General features: G+C 50.8%; 7 protein-coding genes and 1 pseudogene across 7 annotated transcripts, besides 22 other annotated features; all 8 read left to right on the top strand.

Moving 5' to 3' along the window:
* Positions 1-271: part of a mobile genetic element that runs on past the window's edge.
* Positions 1-1,477: part of a sequence feature (heterozygous, non-Esmeraldo-like haplotype) that runs on past the window's edge.
* On the top strand, positions 558-2,012 carry Tc00.1047053507063.290 (uncharacterized protein; the record flags this gene model as incomplete). The annotated part of the gene is made up of 1 exon (XM_814888.1): positions 558-2,012. The coding sequence occupies one exon, from the start codon at positions 558-560 to the stop codon at positions 2,010-2,012; it is 1,455 nt and encodes a 484-aa protein (XP_819981.1).
* Positions 1,478-2,097: a sequence feature (areas merged during assembly that could not be assigned to a particular haplotype. This can correspond to areas where the two haplotypes were merged or to regions with more than two copies in the genome that were merged during assembly.).
* Positions 2,098-6,984: a sequence feature (heterozygous, non-Esmeraldo-like haplotype).
* Positions 2,101-2,179: a sequence feature (T-rich).
* Positions 2,316-2,746: a mobile genetic element.
* Positions 2,836-6,141, top strand: Tc00.1047053507063.280 (uncharacterized protein; the record flags this gene model as incomplete). The annotated part of the gene is made up of 1 exon (XM_814887.1): positions 2,836-6,141. The coding sequence occupies one exon, from the start codon at positions 2,836-2,838 to the stop codon at positions 6,139-6,141; it is 3,306 nt and encodes a 1,101-aa protein (XP_819980.1).
* Positions 6,415-6,479: a sequence feature (A-rich).
* Positions 6,529-6,561: a microsatellite.
* Positions 6,563-6,588: a microsatellite.
* On the top strand, positions 6,726-8,522 carry Tc00.1047053507063.270 (histone deacetylase, putative; the record flags this gene model as incomplete). The annotated part of the gene is made up of 1 exon (XM_814886.1): positions 6,726-8,522. One exon carries the CDS (start codon positions 6,726-6,728, stop codon positions 8,520-8,522), a length of 1,797 nt encoding a protein of 598 aa, XP_819979.1.
* Positions 6,985-8,048: a sequence feature (haploid, Esmeraldo-like haplotype).
* Positions 8,049-8,277: a sequence feature (areas merged during assembly that could not be assigned to a particular haplotype. This can correspond to areas where the two haplotypes were merged or to regions with more than two copies in the genome that were merged during assembly.).
* Positions 8,278-10,164: a sequence feature (heterozygous, non-Esmeraldo-like haplotype).
* Positions 8,723-8,757: a sequence feature (CT-rich).
* Tc00.1047053507063.260 (uncharacterized protein) lies at positions 8,773-9,216 on the top strand (the record flags this gene model as incomplete). Its single annotated transcript, XM_814885.1, has 1 exon — positions 8,773-9,216. The coding sequence occupies one exon, from the start codon at positions 8,773-8,775 to the stop codon at positions 9,214-9,216; it is 444 nt and encodes a 147-aa protein (XP_819978.1).
* Tc00.1047053507063.250 (uncharacterized protein) lies at positions 9,278-10,024 on the top strand (the record flags this gene model as incomplete). The annotated part of the gene is made up of 1 exon (XM_814891.1): positions 9,278-10,024. One exon carries the CDS (start codon positions 9,278-9,280, stop codon positions 10,022-10,024), a length of 747 nt encoding a protein of 248 aa, XP_819984.1.
* Positions 10,070-10,093: a microsatellite.
* Positions 10,157-10,179: a microsatellite.
* Positions 10,165-10,339: a sequence feature (haploid, non-Esmeraldo-like haplotype).
* Positions 10,182-10,205: a sequence feature (AT_rich).
* Positions 10,296-17,066, top strand: Tc00.1047053507063.240 (annotated as a pseudogene).
* Positions 10,340-10,938: a sequence feature (haploid, Esmeraldo-like haplotype).
* Positions 10,939-12,712: a sequence feature (areas merged during assembly that could not be assigned to a particular haplotype. This can correspond to areas where the two haplotypes were merged or to regions with more than two copies in the genome that were merged during assembly.).
* Positions 12,713-12,717: a sequence feature (areas merged during assembly that could not be assigned to a particular haplotype. This can correspond to areas where the two haplotypes were merged or to regions with more than two copies in the genome that were merged during assembly.).
* Positions 12,718-21,163: a sequence feature (heterozygous, non-Esmeraldo-like haplotype).
* On the top strand, positions 17,278-17,973 carry Tc00.1047053507063.180 (hypothetical protein, conserved; the record flags this gene model as incomplete). Its single annotated transcript, XM_814884.1, has 1 exon — positions 17,278-17,973. One exon carries the CDS (start codon positions 17,278-17,280, stop codon positions 17,971-17,973), a length of 696 nt encoding a protein of 231 aa, XP_819977.1.
* On the top strand, positions 18,567-20,483 carry Tc00.1047053507063.170 (uncharacterized protein; the record flags this gene model as incomplete). The annotated part of the gene is made up of 1 exon (XM_814883.1): positions 18,567-20,483. The coding sequence occupies one exon, from the start codon at positions 18,567-18,569 to the stop codon at positions 20,481-20,483; it is 1,917 nt and encodes a 638-aa protein (XP_819976.1).
* Positions 21,164-21,230: part of a sequence feature (areas merged during assembly that could not be assigned to a particular haplotype. This can correspond to areas where the two haplotypes were merged or to regions with more than two copies in the genome that were merged during assembly.) that runs on past the window's edge.

Genomic DNA, 21,230 nt, shown 5'->3' with positions numbered 1-21,230 from the left:
ATATTTGTTTTATTTTGCCATTCCACCCTAACCCCCTTTTGATTCCCACCACGCGGCGGGGTCTTGTGGTTGGCGGAGCCCAAAGTCTGCCAATTCGCAAGTAATATTATTCAAATCCTAACTGAGGACAAAGGACCATGCTAGTGGTCCACAGAATTCTATATATTGAATGAAAAGAAAACATTGAAGCAATTAACTAACGAACCCTTTTCCCTAAATTGTTTGTTTTCCATAGATTTTCAGGATCCGGCAAGCTGCCCGGAAGATTATTCTCAATGAGACCGTTTTCATTTATAAAAGGCAGTTGTGTGAGCGAGGGCGAACTCATTGTTATTCCACACAATCTGCCACCATTTTTTGTGAAATAGTGTTAATATGTGTAATGGTTTTCTTTTTGTGTCTGACAAGGCAACATCTATTACTTTTCCGTTTTGTCAACTTTTTATTTATTTTACTTTTGGGAGGGGCTCTTTTTTTATTGTTGTGTAAACTGGAGTGACTTGTAGATCAAGCGGTGTTAACCACCGATTTTGTTGTCCACGGTCGTTCCTTATACAATGGGAGGAGGCATTTCTAATACGAATCAGAGGGAAAACGCTCAGGATGATAATGTAAATGAAAAAAGGCAATGTCGCGTTGATGAGGGAAAGCGCAAATTTATAACTTCAACAGTAAATTCAGCAAATAAAGAGTATACTGAAGGCATGAGTGATCTTCTTGTTGCGAGGGGAATCCCTGATCCTGTGGAAAGTACGACTCCGCGTAGCAAATTAACTTTTGTTAAGGGGAATTCCGAAAATCCTACGTCGGGAGCTGCCTCAGCTGGCAACATCGGTAAAGGGGCTGGCAACAGCAGCTCCATGAACACAATGCGGAACATGCGGAATGCTTCCTTGGCGGTCCAAGAGGATTCCGAAAATCCTACGTCGGGAGCTGCCGCAAGTAGCATCTTGGTTAAAGGGGCCGGCAACAGCAGCTCCATGAACACAATGCGGAACATGCGGAATGCTTCCTTGGCGGTCCAAGAGGATTCCGAAAATCCTACGTCGGGAGCTGCCTCAGCTGGCAACATCGGTAAAGGGGCTGGCAACAGCAGCTCCATGAACACAATGCGGAACATGCGGAATGCTTCCTTGGCGGTCCAAGAGGATTCCGAAAATCCTACGTCGGGAGCTGCCGCAAGTAGCATCTTGGTTAAAGGGGCCGGCAACAGCAGCTCCATGAACACAATGCGGAACATGCGGAATGCTTCCTTGGCGGTCCAAGAGGATTCCGAAAATCCTACGTCGGGAGCTGCCGCAAGTAGCATCTTGGTTAAAGGGGCCGGCAACAGCAGCTCCATGAACACAATGCGGAACATGCGGAATGCTTCCTTGGCGGTCCAAGAGGATTCCGAAAATCCTACGTCGGGAGCTGCCGCAAGTAGCATCTTGGTTAAAGGGGCCGGCAACAGCAGCTCCATGAACACAATGCGGAAAATGCGGAATGCTTTCGTGGCGATCGTCGGTGATGGTGCGAGCGAAACGGTAGAATCTGAAAAAACCAATCTAGAGGTTGAACCGGGAGCAACGACTTCGCAGGGTTCGGTAATGAACGTAGCTGGGCCTTTTATTTGCCAATCATATAACAATGCAGTAGAAAAGACTAAAGGGTTGGGGCGTGCGCCGGCGCCGGGTTTTTTTCGGAGTGTTGTTGGGCCGTCACCAGTCGTTTCAAACTTGACAAGGAAAAAAGTGACCTCCTTTCTGCCGCCTTGCGTCGCTACTGGTTCTGAGGAAAAAATCTCACGTGATGTAGCTTTTGATCCACCGGCTATGCCGTTCGTCACCCCGTCAACGGGAAGTGGCAGTGCACGCGGTCCGCTACGGATGCGTCTCAGGATTAAACAAGGAAATGAGGGAAACCCAGTAGCACGTGCCGATACTCCAGAAAAAGGTTCGCTTCAGAAATCGGGAGCGAAAAACAAGACAGTTCCTCCGTCTGCTCCATATAATTTGGACTTTGATTGGTAAAGCATGTATGAGACAGATAATCAGGATAAGAGTAAAGTGCATTTTAAGTACAGGCTTCCATGGCAACGGCATCAGTGCTGACACCGTAAAAAACAACAACAACAACAAAAAAACATACGCAAAAACAAGGGGATGAAATTGAAGGAAAAGAACAACAACAACAAAAAAACATTTTTTTTTTTTTTTTTTGGGACCAATAGCAATATGCCATATTTTGGATTTTCCTTCATAATACTTTCTATTCTCTTTCCTTTATAAAAATTAAAATTCTCTTATGTGTACAAATACACCCCCCTTTTTTATAGGAGCTTGTGAAAAGAATGATCGTGGGAGAGCTGGCTAACTTAATTAATGTATGTGTATATCCTGATAAATGAAGGCATTCTGTATGATACCTTCTACCGTATGAATCTTTTGGGAAGAACACGACTTTGTAGGGGCAGGGAAGCGATAGGGGCCAGATAATATTTGTTTTATTTTGCCATTCCACCCTAACCCCCTTTTGATTCCCACCACGCGGCGGGGTCTTGTGGTTGGCGGAGCCCAAAGTCTGCCAATTCGCAAGTAATATTATTCAAATCCTAACTGAGGACAAAGGACCATGCTAGTGGTCCACAGAATTCTATATATTGAATGAAAAGAAAACATTGAAGCAATTAACTAACGAACCCTTTTCCCTAAATTGTTTGTTTTCCATAGATTTTCAGGATCCGGCAAGCTGCCCGGAAGATTATCCCTCCTAGAAAGGGGAAAGAAGGTGCAGTCAGCAGTAATATACTGAGTGCATCCGGCAAGGTGGGGGAAAAAAAGGGGCAGCAGGAGGATGATGGATGGAATTTCACCGAAATCTGCTCAGTGTGGTTTGGATGCGGCCTCTTCACCACTCCCCGGTGAAGAACGAATATTTTTAATGCAGTCCCCACAGCGCAGTGCGACCGCAGCTTCTTACCACTTGTACCATGGCCGCGACAACGCAGCGGAGGCGGCGCCATACCTCGTCGCGACACAAAGTCATGCTTATATGAACTTGCCGCCTGCCATTGATGTGGAAACGGTTGAGGAGGCCAAGGCCATGTTGGAGCACTGGGAGGCATGGAACTTTCATATTCAACAGCAACTGCAGCTTAACAGTAAACCATCATCCATGAACAAGATGGGCGACCATGCGCCTGCTCTCGCTGCGGATTACCTTTACTCCCCGGCGTACCATCTAACAGGAACAAATGCTGAGACAATTGTTGGCAATTCACTTTGCAAGAATATGGCCGCAGAGCATTCACATCTTCACAATGAGTTAAAGGTGGAGTTGGGACCCGCTGCAAGAGTGATGAAGGCGTCAAAGCATCCATTTTCTGTTGCCACACGCACAACCGTTGCTACAGCTCAACGCATGGTTCGACCCGAGTCGACTCGCCGCAGCCGTGCACTACTAATAAAAAGGGCGCTGGAGCTGGTGGGGAAGCCCCTGGGCCGCGCGGGCAGTGACGGCAACAACGGCGTGGATAAATTTGAGCAGCCATCAGCGGTGAAGCAGGCATCCAAAGATCGGGCTGAAGTCGAATCCCAGGTAAAAGTGGAGGATTCACTCACAGAAGCGGGGACTTTAGTAGATTCCAATTTAGAGGAAATGAAGATAAGGTCCGATCCACTTGCTATAGTGTGGCGACTGCAGCGGCGTCTTAGGGAAGAGACATGGCGATCGGCAACGGACTCACTGGCACACTTGGAAGCGAGTAACGGCGGCTCCAAGAAGGATAACGACAAATTGTTGGCGTGGCCGGAACCCCCATCCCGCCTGCATCGGGAATTGAGCCATTACGAGGAACTTGGAAAATTCATTAGTTTGGCGCCCCTTGACTCGTTATCTGTCACAGCACGCGGAAAAATGCAAGGCGAGGATAATCACTCTATGTGGCTCTCTCAAATTCATGCTATTCCAAACGGTGCGGTGATAATTAGAGGGGAGGAATACGCTCAGCAGCCTGAGGAAAATAAGGAAACTGTTAATGATGAAAGTTCTTCAGATGATTCTCCACCACGTGGCTTTCCAACAGTACTTTTGAGACAGAGTGCCGTGGCTATTCTTCCTACGCTTCAAACAGCAGTAGGTGATTTGGATTCCGAAAGCGGTGACTCTGTGGCGGAGGTGACACATGAATTTCTAGAGGCAACAAGAAGTCGAGATGATATGTATGGGGAACTTGAAGAGGTGGTTTGTAAGGCTGAGCACTCTGGGCCTTCCGTGAGAATGGCTACGCAGTCAGAAGAATTTGGTGAGGTGAAATCGATGACTGTAGAAGATGAGAAAGAGTGCACAACAACTTTAACGGATGCAGCTTTTGTTGCAAAGGGGGAGGAAAGTGAGGAGGATGCACTGGAAACATCCGGGAACGATGAGAGGGAAGGGATTATGTTGCTTGCCAACGATAAGGGCCAACATATTTCTGAAAAAGGGGCTGCGAGCCAGAGCGAATGCAAAAACTCTTCAATGGTTTCTGAAGATGTACAGAATGGTTACATTACTAATTTTGATGACATTTGTGCCATGCGTGAATTAAAAGCCGAGGAATATACGAACCGCATTTCTCTCGTTATGGAAGAGAGTTTGCAACTGAGTGAACTCTGCATTTTGAGTCGTTCAGTGACGATGAACTTTGCAAAAAGATCTTGTGCTGATTTTGGGCCTAACTCCGTGAAGGAAGAAAAGTCCGTTTCGGCGTCCATTATAGGAACGGAAGATGTTTTGGGAAATGGAAATGAAATGGCGAGTAAAATGATGCCACAGCGGTGGATTGAAAGAATTTTGTTTAGCCCTCATGTTTCCCAGTCACGTCCTCAACGCTGGCGCTCCAAAAGACGAAGGGGAAAAGTCCGCTCCCGATGTTTGACAGGCCTTCAAAAGAACTCTGGGGACATTGAAAAGAAGTTGCAGGCAGAAACCTTGAAGACGTGCTTGAATGAGGCACTGAGTGCAGTGCAGGATGCCCGTGTGGAGATCAGCACCGAAGCGCAACGTTTCTCTAAGGAGAAAGCTGAGATGGAGGAATCCCTTATGGAGCTACAGGAAAATTTAGCGGCGAAGGATCAAACCATTAATACCCTCCACTCCTCAATTCGGGATTTGCATTTGGTCATTGACCAGCTCAAACGGCGACTTGATGAGAATGCGAGGGAATCTGCAGCTATTGAAAAACTTATACAGGTGACAGTCGCAGAACTCCGCGTTGCGAACGACGCATTGGAATCTGCAGCAGAAAAACACGAGAATGCATTGCGTACTCAGGCAGAGTTATTTGGAGCACGATTGTGTGAGACAATGATTGTGCTGCAGGAGGCGCATAAAAAGTCGGAGGAGGAACTTCATTGTGAGAAGGATAAATTTCTCGCTTTGGAGCGTGCGGCGAACGTCCGCCTGACGGAACTGCAAAGCAATTTATTGGAATCAACTGCAACAGAACAACGAGCATTGAGACTTGCGGCGGCACTGGAGCGGGCATTGTTGCTAGCCAAGAGCTCTGTCGAGAAACACATCGCGGAAAAGAAATTGATTTCCCTTGAACTCTTTGATGTGGAGGAGCGTCTCTGGAGCGCGCGGGGACAAACCGCTGCAGCTGTGGCGGTCATAGGTCGATACGTACTTATTTCACTTATCCAGCGTTGCTTCAGTAGATGGATGCGCAAGTGTCGTGAGTCAAGGTGCCGCACGCTGGAGCGTGTGCAGCGCGAAAACAACGAGCGGCGACGTGAGTTGATATTGTGGTGCGACCACGTTTGCTTCCCGAATATCGCCGCTGTGCCGGTGCGACGCACCAGGCAACCAGTGATATCGTCTAACGTTTCATTTGAGAAAGCGCCTGTGTCTCTCACTGCCGTCGCGGGGGTACGGGCAAAGCGCATTGGATCGGCTCCCGCCTTTGCCATGGAAGCATCGGAGCCGCGTATTTCAGGAGAGGCGCTTCCTTGTTTTTGCGATGTCACCAAACAAATGGCACATGAGCGGCTGCGAGCGGCGGCACTTTTAGCGGAACGGGATGCCTTGCGCGACGCACTCCGGGAAAGCAGTGCCGCGAATAGTGAGTTACTTCACCAATTGGAGGTGGCCCTGCGTGGTCGCACAGCTCCACAATAAAGAAGAAGTCGTTGTTTTTTCTTCTAAAGGCAGCGCATATTGCAAACAACAACGATGAGAATAAAGTGAAAGGACGTATATATTTTTGTGATGCATTTCGACCCTGCAACACCTTCCGTTTGTTTTCTTTGTTTCCGCTTTCTTATCGACCTCTTTATCCACCGGGTGGGACGCTTAAGAAGAAAACATAAACTGGGCGAGGAAATTGTTGAGGTGTCACTCTGTATTGCAGTATGTGTTGGGTGTTTGGTTGAGTGGTAACAACCTTTTACCTTTTTTTTTTCCTTTTCCTTTCTCTTTTTCTCAGTCTTTCTTTTTTTTTTTTTTTTTTTTTTTTTGCTGTTTTTCACTTCTTCTGGGATATGCTGTAAAAGGGTTTTTTTTTTATCTCTCTCCCTCTCTCCCTCTCTCTCTCCCTCTAATATATATATATATATATATATATATCCTTTTCTGTGCAAAATATTGTGTTACTTTCGCTGTTGTTTTGTTGTTGCTTCTGGTACCGATTTTATTGGTTTTCAGCTGTCGGTGTTTCTCCGCCACATTGATCTCTCCCTGATGAACACGCAGGTTGCATATAAATGAAGAAGCGGGGGCCTCAGCGGATGGGAGGGTTTGGAGCAAAGCTCGACGGTGATGTCACAGTACGGCGTTTTGTGGCACCACAGTTGCGCACAACTACCGCCATACGTCGTGGGGAGATGCTGGAGCCGATTGGGGAGGTGGCAATGCGTGTTGGCGTGGATGCGGCAACGGTTGAGGGATTGGTGGATGCACAAGGCCTTGCACTTTTTGGTAAATTGCAGCATGGAGCGGAGGTGTTTCTTGCAGGAGCCGTGGCTGAGAGAAGCGATAAACATAACAGCAACTGCGATGATAGCGGTGGGATGCTCTCCTTGCAACCCCCAGATGCATCGGTGATTTGGGCGTACGATTCACGCATGTTGCTCCATGTGCCGCCTATTGATCGTATACCAGAGACGCCATATCGCTTGCAGCGGGCTATTGAGTTGTTAAGGTCAGCGCCACGCGCTGGCGAGTTGTTGCCAGAAGAACTACTTTGCCCTTATCAGGGCAAAGTTGACACAATGACGGGAGCCACTCGGGGAGATGTTAATCATACTTCTCTGAGTGGTGTGATTCCACCTTCGTACTGGCTTCCACCCCGGCTGGCAACACTTGAGGAAATTGCGTTATGTCACAATGTCTCACGGTATCGTGAATTTGTCGAGCAGGGCACCGCATTGCCACCGCCACTCAAAAGTGATGTATACTGTAACGATATGACAAGCAGTGTAGCCACTCGCCTTGCCGTCGGGGCCGTTATTGACGCGGCGCGTCGCGCACTTTCTGGAGCGCCCTCATTTGCTTTTTGTCTAGTGCGTCCCCCAGGCCACCATTGCACATCGGACACACCAGGCGGTTTCTGTCTTGCCAACAACGTCGCCATTGCGGCGCGTCAGCTGCTAAAGGATTGGCGTGACAATAACAACGGATCCGGTGGTAGTGACGGTGGGCCGCCTCCACGCATAGCGATAGTTGACCTTGACGTACAACACGGTGAGGGAACACAGTCCTTTGTGGAGGAAGAGCCGCCACCGCACGGCGGGACTTCCGTCTCGCCTCTTTTGTATCTCTCGCTGCATCGTTACGACCATGGCAACTTTTACCCCTATGACCCTCGCGGCGACACCGCTTATATAGGGCGTTACCGCAATGTGTGTAACGTTGCTGTTCACACCGCGGCCAATGATCCAGCGTGCTGCGAGGAGGTTGTGAGTGATGCCGTGTTTGAGCGTGTGGTGGACGATATCTTTGTTCCACGCTTGAAACGCTTCTCTCCGGACGTTGTACTGCTTTCATTGGGGTTTGACGCTGCCCACGGCGACCCACTGGGAAGAATGGCCGTTGAAGGCGGATTTACGTACGCAGTGCGAGCACTGAAGCAGTTTTGCCGAACGCAACAACAATCATCACGGGGGTTGCATGCCGGTCTTGTTGTCGTCCTAGAGGGCGGTTACTCACCGGAGGCTGTGGCCCAGGGCGTTGTTGCTGTTGCCCACGCGCTTCGATATCCGGCCAATGACGCGGAAGTGGTGCGATACGCGGCGCGTCAATTGCCAAAGACGTGGCAGGAGCTTCGCCGCCGTATGGCACGTCAACAGTACGAAATGGAAAGGCAACAACAAGAGGTGGAGGGGGATGAAGGAAATGCCGAGGCGTCATATGAACCAGTGCCAGTTTCTCCCACACAGGGCACTGGGGCGATCATCTCGCTGCCGGAGGATGATGTCCTCTTAGAGAGACATGAGAGATGGTGCGATCGGCTTATTTCCCGTGTGTTGGCCATACACGAGGAGTCGAACAAAAGGCAATAACAGAGCACAGACAGTTTTAAGTTTTTTTTCTTTATGTCTTTTTTTTTTTTGCTTAAAAAAAGGGATTTTTGTGCTTTTTTTTTTTTTTTCCAAAGCTCCTTCACTGTTTGCCGCTGGGTGGCACGGTGCTGCACGATGAGCGCTTTCTCGTTTCCTGTTGTTCTTGTTTGTGGGTCACCTACATTATCGATCGCTAAGTAAGAGAGGGAGGGAGTGGGAGAGAGAGAGAGGGCGAAGCGATTTCTGGGAGATGAGTGGACGGGGCATTGTGCCTATACTTGAGCGACACGGCGATGTGTACATCACTGGCAGCACCGTTGTGCGACATAAAGTCGGGAGCAATGGCGATGAGTTGGACTTATTTCCGAGCGGATATGACTTGCAGTTGGTGCTTTCCGCTAAAAATCTCTACAAGTTACGGCAGCGCCATCCACCACCAAGACTCTTGTCGAGAAAGTCAGGTGATAACAGGAAAGAGGGAAAGGAAGAAGATGAGTTACAACAAAAGAACCAGTGGAGTTTGGGGGAGAAATCTCATGCACCTCTACCCCCACCACCGCCGCCGCCAGAGATGATGTGGCGCGAGAGCCTCGGGCTGATTCGAGCGTTGGTTCCACTGCACAATCATCCTTCTCGTATGTGGGCTGCGGGCCGCCATAAATTGGGGCGCCAACTGCTATGGGTTTGCTATTGAGTACTTCAGCACGAAGAAGGGCCCCAAACCGTCCGCGCAACGCACCGTGTTGCAGCGCTACATGAAGGAGATACAGTGCCGCTGCGTAAATGACGTGTTCACGGATGTGAAACTGGTAGCACTCGACGGGACTCCTGGCGGACTGCGAGTGAGAGAGTTTCACGTTGGCCTTATGCGACCACCGCAGTCTGGGTCAGAGCCCGCAAGGACACTGTATGCTTCCAGTGAGGGCTCTCCGTTCTTGGAGCAGGAATGGTGTTGTGTCTTTCGCGAGGCGCAGATGAATTACTGGCACGAGCGGCTTGAGGATAAACTCATAGAGGATCCAGAAGTGTTCCAGTACCAAATTTACGCCATGGAGTTTCCCAACACGACCACCGCGTCTACTGCAGCAGGGAGGGCAACGCAAAAGCACGAAAAACAACCACTTCTCTGTCAACTTGTTCTTTCCACAGAACGCCTGTATGTTGTTCCTCGGCATGACGCCAAGCTATTGGCGGTAGAACTACCGTTGCATCACAGCGAGATGCACTTGCGGTGGTTTACCGTTGCTGCGCTGCAATCCATTTCCTTTGACCCCTACACCGGTGTCATTGTGTGCGTTGGTCGTCAACAACATGAGGGAAAGCAGCCGAAAAGTTCACTTGCGCGTCAGAGCTTGACACATGCGGGTTCTGCAGCGGATTCCAGCAAGGAAGTGAGATTCACACTGGGATTTTTTAGCGTGGCGGAGGCGGAGGAGGCGGTGTTGGAGATTCAACGCGTGTGGGAATTGACGCACCGCCATGAGGACTTCCCACTCGCATGACTAATATAAACTATCGTATTGGAATCAACATATATATATAATATATGTATGTGTGTGTGTGTGTGTGTGCCTATGCGTCACTGGACAAACGGGGAGAGCACGTTCTCCGTCAGCACAGTGAACTGCAAATATTATATATATATATATATATATATTCTTTTTATTATTATTATTTTTTTTTGTTCTTTGACTTTCTTGTTATTTGTTTTTCATCGGTTTGCAAAAAGAACGTACACAGACGCCGAAAGGGAATTTTTTTAAAATTTTTTGCATGTTAAGATATCGGGCGCAACCCCTTTTCGCCATGCTGACACGCTACACGGAAGCTAAAGCAAAAACACCCTTTTTTAACACACAGCTATGCGCTCAGGGAAGACGCGGCAGTACGGATGGACTGTTGCTCACCATTGGGGACATCACGGTGCCCGTCCCAGAAAACCTCAGCCACCCGGAAAATGTCAAGTGGCTCCTTCCTGGCATCGTGGGTTGCGGTGCTGACACGGATAAACCCGACAATAGCGACGATAATTCCACGGGTAATATGGTCGAGAAGGGGTTCCAATTGCATGGTGGTAACGCTTTCTTTCAGTTAAATGATTCTACGACGCGTAGTTATCTGCGCTGGATGTGCCAAAAGGAACAACTGCGGCAAGACATGTGCCTTGTTGGCGAACCTGGCCCTGCAATGCGATGGCTGGTGCAAATGTACTCATATCTTGTGCGGCGCGAGATGCAGTGTGTTTCACTTAATCGCGACACAACTGAGAGTGATCTTGGCCAGCGCCGCGAGATACGCAATGGCACACTTGTTTATGACGATCAGTGCGTCGTGGTAGCAGCACGTGAGGGACAACTGCTTCTCTTGGAGGGTCTTGAAAAGGTAGAGCGTAATGTGTTGCCGGTGATCAATAACCTTTTGGAGAACCGTGAGATGCATCTTGAAAATGGCATGATGCTCATCCACCCCGAACGATATGACCGGCTGCTGCAAGAACTTCTTTCTTCGAAGAAAAGAAGATATGAACATGGAAGCAGCGACATCAAGAAGGGGGTGAAGATGAGTTCTCATGATGCCATGACCCACGCGGCGGCACATGAGGAGTTACGTCGGATGGGCTTCATTCGTGTCTCAGAGCATTTTCGTGTTGTTGGTATTACCGTTCCAGTTCCACCATACGACGGCAACCCACTTGACCCCCCGTTGCGCTCACGTTTTCAGTGCCTCTATGTGAACATCCCGCTGCCTGGCTTGGCGGCAGCGAAAACTATGACGGCCCCTGCATCTGTGAGAGAGGGTTATGCTACAGGTGCGGCGGAGTCCCTGTTAAAACTCCGCACCATCATCGATGAGGTGAATGCAAGCACGAAAGATTTTATCATGGGTGGAAAACAAGCGGGGAACAGCGGTGAGCCCAGCAATCATCATCATAACGATAATAGCAGTGGCATTGGCGGGGTGACATCGACAGTTCGTGGACTGCAAACCATTGGCAGCTACGAGCTTGCGGTGGTGTCACGACAGCGGCAATTATTTCCTGATATTTCCCTTGGCGAAATTCTACCACGTGCCTTTCCGTGGATGCTGTACGCGCAGCAGACCGCCACTTCAGGTGTCGCACATATCGAGGAGGCCGCCCGTTGCAGACGTGAGTATGAGAGGTTGCTCGGTGCATGCCATATCGGCGTTCCATTGTATGAGTGCCGCCACAGCTCTATCGACGAGGACGGAGATGTCATTGGCAACAACCATGAGGATGGCGTTTACGCGGGGGAAGAAGATGCCACTAACAGCCGTGCGCCAGTGGGCATTTTATCGACAAGAGGGCACGCGCGAATGAGTCAAACTCTGGGCGAGAAGGTGGCAGCTCAGCGCCGTCGAAGTAGTCGTGGCGGCAGTGAGAAAAGCACCGAAGAGCCGGAGGTGTCTCGTCGCCCGGAAGACTTCAATGACGTGCTAAGTATTGAAAATATCCGCGTTGCGGAAACTAATTGCGGTGCTGTGGTGGGTGACGCTTGTATCGCCAGCAGGGAAAAAGGCGGCATTTATCGTCTTCCTATTTGTATGGGCGAGACCGCCATGCACACAGCAAATGGAGAAACGACGAATTCCTTTTTGGTGGCCGCACGCTGCCCCACGCCATGCAACGTTTTTACCACGGCGCACCATCACGTGCTGCAGTCCATGCTACAGTTACACATTGCAGGGCAGCATATTTTGCTTCTCGGGCCTACCGGCTGCGGCAAGACAACTCTTCTTCGCGAATTTGCCCAATTGATTGGATATCGCATGGAAACAATGTACCTGTACGCTGACATGACGAACAGAGACCTCTTCCAGCGCCGCACAACAGACTCTTCGACGGGGGACACAACGTGGGAAAACAGCGCGCTTGTGGAGGCGGCATTGCGTGGCCGCATCGCCGTTCTTGACGGCATCGACAAGCTGCCTCATGGGATGTTGGCTTCTCTTCAACATCTTCTTGTTGACGGGAACAGCAGCCTTTATGATGGCACAATTCTCAAGTCGCAGCGAGAGTATGAGATACTGAAGCAGAAGCTGATGGCTACAGACCTGGAAATGAAGGCACGTCGGATTTTCCCTGTGCATCCTGCCTTTCGTGTCGTGGCAACTGCGCGGTCCACTTCATCCGCTGCTAGCAGCGGCGGGGGTGGCAAGGCAAATCAGAGCCGTTGGCGTGTCACTCACGAAGTGACATCTCTTTTTGGTCTTGTGATGATGCCGGCTACCACGCAGACAATTCTTCACGCCGTCCTCTCACGGGCAGCATCAACAGAACTGGAGACGTGGCGAAATGAAATGAGCTCACTTACCGAGAGTGATGGTGGCGCTATGGCCGAAAGGAGTTTGGAGACAATAAAGCGAGACGTCGACCGGCTACTGCGTTTACGCGATGCACTTGAGCGACTACAGGAGACCGAGCCTAAAGTGCCGCAGCTGAGTCTCCGGCAACTGCTGCATTTAATCCGCTTTCGTGTTCGCCACCCGGACGACTTTACACCTGGAGTGGAGTCCACATTATTGCTGCCGCTCATGAATACACTGACGGCCGAGCAAGTGCGGCAGGCCATGCATTCTTGCGGTTTTCATGGCGTGAGTGATCACGAGGAAAAGCAAAAACAACAACAACGGCATTATGGGACGCGAAAGGGTACAGAAACGGTGGCCGACCTGTCCGAAGGACGTCGAGGTAAACGCCACGATGTTCTCACAGAAGTTTCGGCTTTGAAAAATACCAATGCTATCACTGAATGTCAGGGCTGTGGGTTTATGCGTGTATTCGCCGTACATGGTAGACCTGTTTTTTGCAGCAGTCGTGTATACTCGGAGGAGGAACGGGCGATGGTGCCGTATGTCCCTTACTTCCACTCCAATCCTGTGCATGAGTCCATCATTGCATGGCTCGCAAAGCAGTACGCTGTAGGAAACAATATCTTGTTAATTGGGAACCAGGGTGTTGGGAAGAACAAGGTGGTGGACGCTTTTCTTGCACGTATAGGCGTGCCACGGCAGTACATTCAACTCCACCGTGACACAACCGTTGGCACCCTTACAATCAATCCTACCGTTGAGGGGGGTCGCGTTATCTGGTCGGACTCACCGTTAGTGAGGGCGGTGCAGCGTGGGCACTGTCTTGTCGTGGACGAGATTGACAAGGCACCGGTAGAAGTGGTGCAGGTACTGAAGGGACTTGTGGAGGATCACGAGATGCGTCTCCGCGATGGACGGCAGATACGCGGTCCACGGGCACGTGTCGTGGCCGCGGACAGCGACCCCAAGGTAGAGGCAAATGTCATTGCTATGCATCCGGACTTTCGCATCATTGTTCTGGCGAATCCACCGGGGTTTCCGTTCCATGGCAACGACTTTTATCGTGAATGCGGTGACTTGTTTGCATCGTATGTCATGGGCAACCCAGACGCTCTTTCACAGCTACGCGTACTGAAGGCATACGGACCAAACCTCCCCGACACCCTGCTGGTGCGACTCATTAGTGCTTTCCAAACTCTCCAGAAGAGTTTTGAAGAGGGACATCTCACATATCCCTTTTCTCTGCGGGAGTTGATTGCGGTGGTGAAACACATGGCGGCGTTTCCACATGATGGCATTTACGACGCCCTTAACAACGTATTCAACTTTGACGCACGCAACGAAAACACGCTGCACCTTGTCCGTCAGGTGATGCATCTTCATCTTCACCCGCTTGTGAGCGCTGGTGGCATGCGGCGTCTTCTACCGTTGCGTGCTGGACAGTCCTTGCCACTGCATTTCTCGCCACAGTCTCTGCAAGTTCCAGCAACGGCGTCGTTAAAATTGTCAACAACGCCATCAGTGAGCGATGCCACATTACTTCCAGTGCGGTTTGTTACCGATGCGGACTGCGATAAACCGTACATTGCACAGTCCGTTCCCACCTGGTGTGAGCAATACAAGGAGTCGGAGTTTGCAGCCGTCGTGCCAAACGTCGAGTCAGAGGGATTTACAGAATGGCTGGCGGCTCCAAATATTCCTTTTCTACGTTCAGGAGATGTCGTGGTGGGCATCGCGCCTGTGGAAGCAGACGTTGACATGGGGGCTCTCATCACCCTCGCTGTTCTTTTTTTACGTGAAGAGGCTACCAACGACACGAGTAATAATAACAGCAGTCGCATTAAAAGGCTTCTCCTCGCTATGGTAGCACCGCCGTCGGTTGCCTCTTTCGGGATGGTGACGATGCGACGTTCACATCTTTCTTTGGGCCAGATTCAATTCTTTGATTTGACGCGTTTTTTTCCCGATGCTGACTTTTCCTCGTCTTCCTCCGCCTTGGCACCATCGTTGCATGCGTTCAATGCCGAACCTCACAGTTCTTTTCTTGTCACTGAAACACAGGCCGGCTGGCTGAATGATGCGTTTGGCGCCCCCATTCCGCTCGTGGCTGTGGTCGATGCCCAGTCGGGCCTCGTGCTGCTGATTAACACGGCTGCGGCTGCGGTTCAGTCATGCGACGTTTCTCCGCGGCAGCAAGGGGAGGAAGAAGAATGTACTCGAGGCGCCGTATTACCCGTCCGAATCGCACCGCCCTCCTGTGAGCCATCGTTATGTCTCTGTTCACTCCGACCACTGAGCGGTATTGTCGCCATGACGCGACCAAGAAGTCCGGAGTTGTTTTTTTGGATGAACGGTCAACGCATCGTCGTAACACTACCCGCAGCGAGTATCGATAAATTGCAGTTCGTGACCGACAATCTAGCAATGGTGTCCCTCCGAGTCGGGGAGATGGTGAGTAATTGCCTTTTGAAAATGGCCGTCTCGGCAGACGGTCAAGCAAAGGCGAGTCTTCTTCATCTTCCTGACGGCATCTCAGGGGATATCGTGGGGTTTGCGGGGAATCAAGCAACGGCATTGCCATCTGATCATGCGCTTTTACAACCACTCAAACTGGAGGAACTGAAGGGGGCTGTCGTTGTGCCAAGCTTTAGCGAGACAAACCGTGGAGACGTTGTTTACATGACGCTGGACGAATATTCACCAGAGAAAAGGATGTGGTCAGTGCGTTTATTCACTGACGCCGATGCCGCAGCCGCCGTTGGTACCGGTTCGCTGCGTGTAAGTCACCCAAATCATCAGCTGCTGGCGACTGAATGGTCCTCGGCAGAGCACCGTGGCAGGATTGTTGCAGTAGACTTTCAGCAGCACATGGTGCGCCGCTTTGCTCCCCCACCCACTGCATCATCATCATCATCATCGCAAGATCCCGGTATGCCGTTGTTCGCACTGAACGAGGGAACGGGAGTGGCGCTGTGGTACGACAACACCGCACAGCGACTGCTGGTTGCAGATGTCGTGGAGGAGCGTGTGCAAAAACGCTACCGCGACTGGTCTACCTTGCTTGAGGGTTCTGTCAAACAGATCGGAAACGTTGCTTCAACGACAAGGCAGCCACTCTCGATGACGTACAGTAAGCCACGTGCGAAACCCTCCGGCACGCTCAAACACGGCAAGGAGGATGACGAAGAACATCACGGCGGCAACACCTACGCGGGCGGTACGGGCGGCACGGATACTGCAGGGCTTGGTGGGATTGTCGGGCCTTACCGTCTCGACAAGGGGTGGCCTGTGCACCAGGTTTCACCTGAGGAGAAACAACGGGTTCCACCTCACATTATTGAAGAGGCAAAACGCATGGGGAAGGCCGCTCTAGAGGAGCGATTGCGGGAGATTGGGATGAGTGCGAAGGAGTATGAACAGTACAGGGCACTACAGGAGCGTGTGCAGGCCCCGGTTGCGTTGCTACGAAGTGTTCTGAGTGGCTTGAAAGCAGCAGAGGGTGAACGCACGTGGCTGCGGGGTCAGACGGATGGCATATGGGGATGACAGCAAGATTGTGGAGGGCATCGTTGGTGAACGCAACATCTACAAGCGCCGGGAAGAATCCACTGAAACGAACCCGTTTCAGTCTAAACACAAGAAACGTCTGTTGTTCGTACTGGATGTGAGCGCCAGCATGTACCGTTTTGAGGGAATGGACCATCGATTGAGCAAATTGTTGGAATCCACCGTGATGGTCATGGAGGCATTTGCCGGATTTGAGGAGAAAATTGACTACGCGATGGTGGGCCACAATGGCGACAGCGCATGCATTGAGCTGGTTTCTTTTGGCCATTCACCCGCCAATCAGAAGGCGAGAATGGAGGTGTGTCAGCGCATGGTAGCCCACGCACAATACTGCTGGTCAGGCGACAACACAGTGGAGGCAATGCGGCAGAGCATTGATCTTGTCACGGCAGAAAAGGGGGATGCATATTTGGTGTTTGTTATCAGCGACGCGAACTTGCCGCGGTACGGCATCCAGCCGAGTGAACTGAGCGCAATCATGCGAAGTCACAAGGAGGTACAAATGTTTTGTATCTTCATTGCGACACTGGGTGAGCAGGCATCAAATCTGCAGGCAGAGATGCCGCCTGGTCACGGATTTGAATGCTTGGACACGCAGGCGCTGCCACATATTCTTAAGCAGATATTTTTTTCGGTGAATCTTCTATAAGACTGAAAAGAGAAACTAACGAACAAAAAGGGCAGGGTAGTGAGGCACCGTTGATGCATTAATGACAGACACACACAGAGAGAGAGAAAAAGAAATGTATGTATGGTGAAGGGTGACGGAGGGGCCCAGCGCGTATCTTTGTTTTTCCATTATTACACGTGCTTTGGGCACGTGTGTGTGTGTGCGTGAAACACGTTCTTGTTCCCTATGGTTCTTCACCGGCTCATGTCTGTCAGCGCGCATTTTTTTTTCCCTTTTTTACCCGTGGCGTGTGCGTGTGTGTGTGTGTGGGATGGACAAATAGGAAGGGTTAGGGTAGTTGTTGCGCGGGACGTTTCCGCAAGGATGGGCGGGGAGGAGGAGCAGGCGGAGGAGATTCGGCGTTTGCTGCACTGCGCCGCCTCGAAAGCCGACGCCTTTGCCATTCTGGGGCTCGATGCGCAGTCATGCGCGTTGTCTGACATCAACCGCAACTTCCGGAAGATTGTGCTGAAGGTTCACCCCGACAAGTGCACCCTGGCGAAGGCCGCCGACGCCTTTCATGTCGCTGAGAATGCACACAAGCTACTGAGCAATGAGGCCGTTCTCGTGCGGCTGAAGATTGCCCACAAGAAGAAGCAGGAAAGGGAGGAAGAGGAGGCGGCGCGGCGGCAGGCGACTGCAAGCGCCGTTGGTGGAGGCGGCACCGTTGGCACGGTGGATGAGGCTAACTTGTCGAAGGAAGAAAGAGTTCGGCTGCGACGTCGTGAGCAGCTTGTGGAGCAGCAGTTGGAGGCCGCACGGCTGGCGGAAGAGGCGGCACGAAAAAAACAGCGCGTGGAGCGAGAGACAAGGGAGCGTGCAGAACTCGCTGCAGAGTTGGAGCGGCAACGGAAGGAGTGGAAAGACTTGAATCTTTTCTAAGTTGACATGCAGGGAAGTCGAAATAATAATAAAAGAGAAGAAAGAAAAAAGGAAATCACAAAGTACAGTTCGGCGGCCGTTATGATTTCTTTTGTGTATCTCCTTGTGTGCACGCATGCATGTATGCGGGTAAGGTGACTGATGAGTGGGTGGGCATATTTATGCCGATTTGAAATGCTTGTATGGTTCTCAGCCGTATGTTTTCTTCTGCCTCCTTTTTTTGGTGCTGTTGTATGTCTGTTTTTGCCAATATAATATATACCTACTCTCCGGAAGCGATCACGCAAGAACCCGTGGGGGAATTGGGCGGAAACGAGAGGAGACAAAAAAGAAAAAAGCAAACAAGCAAACAAATCAATGGGAGAAGCCGAGGGAGGGAAGACGGTAGTGCGATGTCGATAGAAGGCGACTGTTTCTGTGTGTGTGTGTGTGTGAATGGCTTGACCTTTCGGCTTCTTTTCGTTTCTTCTTTTCCATCACTCCGGGAAATTGTAGGAAGGTGCGGAAAAGGAAGCGAATAAACAAAAATAAACAACTCAGCCTTCTGCAATATACCACTATTGTTTGTCTGATCCTTTCATAAAGTCACAGAAATGCATGTGCCAGGAGGCAATAAAGCCACATCACCACCGCTGCACCAGCAGCAACTACAACAGCAGTGGCCCGCCGCTTCGCTCCGAAGACGCGCCGTGCAACAGCGTCAGCAGCAGTCTCCGGGCATTCGTCGGGCGGCAAACTCCACAACTGCGCCATCTTCCTCCGAGTCGTCACCAACCCCATTGATCATGACATATGAATTGGAGAACTCATCTGAGGACGATTCTGAGGAGTACTCCGAGACGACGTACACACCGAGCAACGTGCCACACTTTCTATCCATGCCGTTTGGACCAACTGGGGACGGTACTGCGTCCCTGATTTGGGGCATGTCGTCAACAAGCAGCTACTGCGCGGACGTATTGTCGTCGCAAGGGACCGAGATTGGCGTGGGCTCCAAAACCCTCTCACCATACCGTATATTAAGACAAATTAGTCTCTGCGATACCCACAGTAACAAAAGCGGCATACCGCAGATGCCTGTGATTGTCAGCGAGCGAAACAGTCCCGTGCACGGAGAGGAAAACCAAGAGCTGCGGCCAAGCAACTTGACGAGGACGAACCTCATGAATGCAGCCATCTCCACTCAGCTGCCTCAAATTGTGGGGTCTGAGGCGAGGATACAGCACACCCAAAAGCCCACGGTGAATTTAGAGCCGCCCCACAATGAGAGCACGTCAAGGGTGGCGACGTTGCCCCCAGCACCTGGCAAAATTTGTACACGACCGAGCAAGGAATGTGTGTCTCCCATCACAGCCAGGCCATCCACGCCAGCGGCACCTGCAGCTAGTTGTAGAGGCGCACGCTCTGCAGTAGGTGGCAGTGGTGTTAGTAACGTGTCGAGGGATTCGAGGACGCTGTTAGACGATGACGCAAAGCGAGGGGTGAAGGCTTTGCGAGAAGAAGTTGAAGGGGAGGCAACGCCCCGATTGATTCTGAACGTAGCACCGCCCGCCCATTCGTCAGCAGAAACCCCAGTGGTAGCAGTTGTCCCCGCGGAGGAAAAGGTGGGAACGTCAAGGGGCAACTTTGCAACGAATCTCCATGAAATTCAATCCAGCGTTACAGCCACAACGGCGTCGCCGGCGTCCCAGTGTGTGTGTGTAAATGCTACGAATGGGACAACGCAGTTAACCCGGCAGGCGATGACAGCAGCAACGAGACGAGTTAAACCAAAAGAAGTGCCGTGTGGGAGTGAAAGAAGAAGGATTGTGTCAGGGAGCGACGCATACTATAAACTTCCGTCACTTTTTTCTTCCACCAACTCTGTTCTTCCGCGGGTGGAAAAGAGACAGAAATTCTTTGCTGAATCCCTCCAGAATCATCCGCAGCAGAATCAGCAACAACAACAACTTTCAGAATTAGCTATCGTGCCGCGACGCCTAGGCGACCGAGGGCCACTAGTGCAGGAGAGAATACAGCGACAGAGGATTCGGAGATGGGAGACCGCTGAACGTGTAGCCATTCTCAATAAGATCATGGAGATGAAGCAAATTCCCAATATCCCCCACGCCTTTCGGAGTAAGGATGTGGCTAGTTGTGCTCAGTCACCGCCGCAGCTTTTATCTCAGCTCAAGGGGTGTGAGGCGAATGAGAGTGACGAGGTGACTGGAAAGATTTTGCGGAGTGTCAATCCGATAGAAAACTGGGGATTTCAGCATAATGCAACTCCACAGGGTTTAGGCACAGGCTTGGGATCGGCCAAAGCTACGGATGATCCCACCCGTCATTTCCCGGAGAACTCAAAGACAGGCGTGAAGGGGCTCTGCCCACCACGATGTCAACGCATGGAATCTGCCCGGAGACGCGTCCGGAATCAACAGATGGATATGTTACCTTCCATTGGTGGATCACGAATTAAATTAACTGAGAGTAGCCAAATCCTGCCAGGACATGAGGGGAACATGACCTAACTGGTCTCGTCAGCCTTGTCAATCACATGTCCAAAGGACATTGTGAAACTCGGAGCGCAACGCAGTAGAAATTGGAAGGAGAAGAAGGAAAAAACAAACAAACATTCTTATCTTGATGGGATCTGCGTAAAGAAGGCCGCACCCGGTCTAATTGGCGCTTTTTTGGATAAAGAGAGGAGAAGTGGCTGTGCGGACGCCCCAGGATTAGTTATACCAATTAATTTAGCATGCCGTCTCAGCCAACACGCGCCCTGTGCCCTCATCCATCAAGAGATTTGGGGGGGAAACCTATCAGGTATTGTCGAAGAATACTATTACAACTTTTTCTTTCAGGCACGCGACGAAATTGGCAAAAGCACAGATGTTGTTGACGCTCAAAGCGTCCTCTCCAGTAAGGTTTTTTTATTTGGTGCTATTTAACAGACACCCTGTGGCTCTCATTGGAGAGAAGTTAGACGCAGCAGGCAAATGATCAATTCGTGTACTGAAAGCCACAGCAGAAAAACTCTTCTTGGTATTGGCAGCATACAGGAATGAGGCGCGTTTTAAAGTGAATGGGTGGACCATTTGTAAATACATGAAAAATGCCTGTTGATGTGCGGCTAATGTAAAGCGACGCTTTATGAGGGGATTTCTTTTTTTTTTTTTTTGTCCACTTCTACTTCGGCGATGCCGGCCAGCTCGCCGTGGTGCCAGGGCCAATTGCCCCGTATTGTCGGGGGAAGCCCGCAATCAGCGATGCGTCCG

The sequence above is a fragment of the Trypanosoma cruzi genome, genomic scaffold (genome assembly GCF_000209065.1).
Source record: "Trypanosoma cruzi strain CL Brener 1047053517151 genomic scaffold, whole genome shotgun sequence".
In the NCBI taxonomy this organism is placed as follows: Eukaryota; Euglenozoa; class Kinetoplastea; order Trypanosomatida; family Trypanosomatidae; genus Trypanosoma; species Trypanosoma cruzi.
This window is presented reverse-complemented; position numbering and strand designations above follow the sequence as displayed.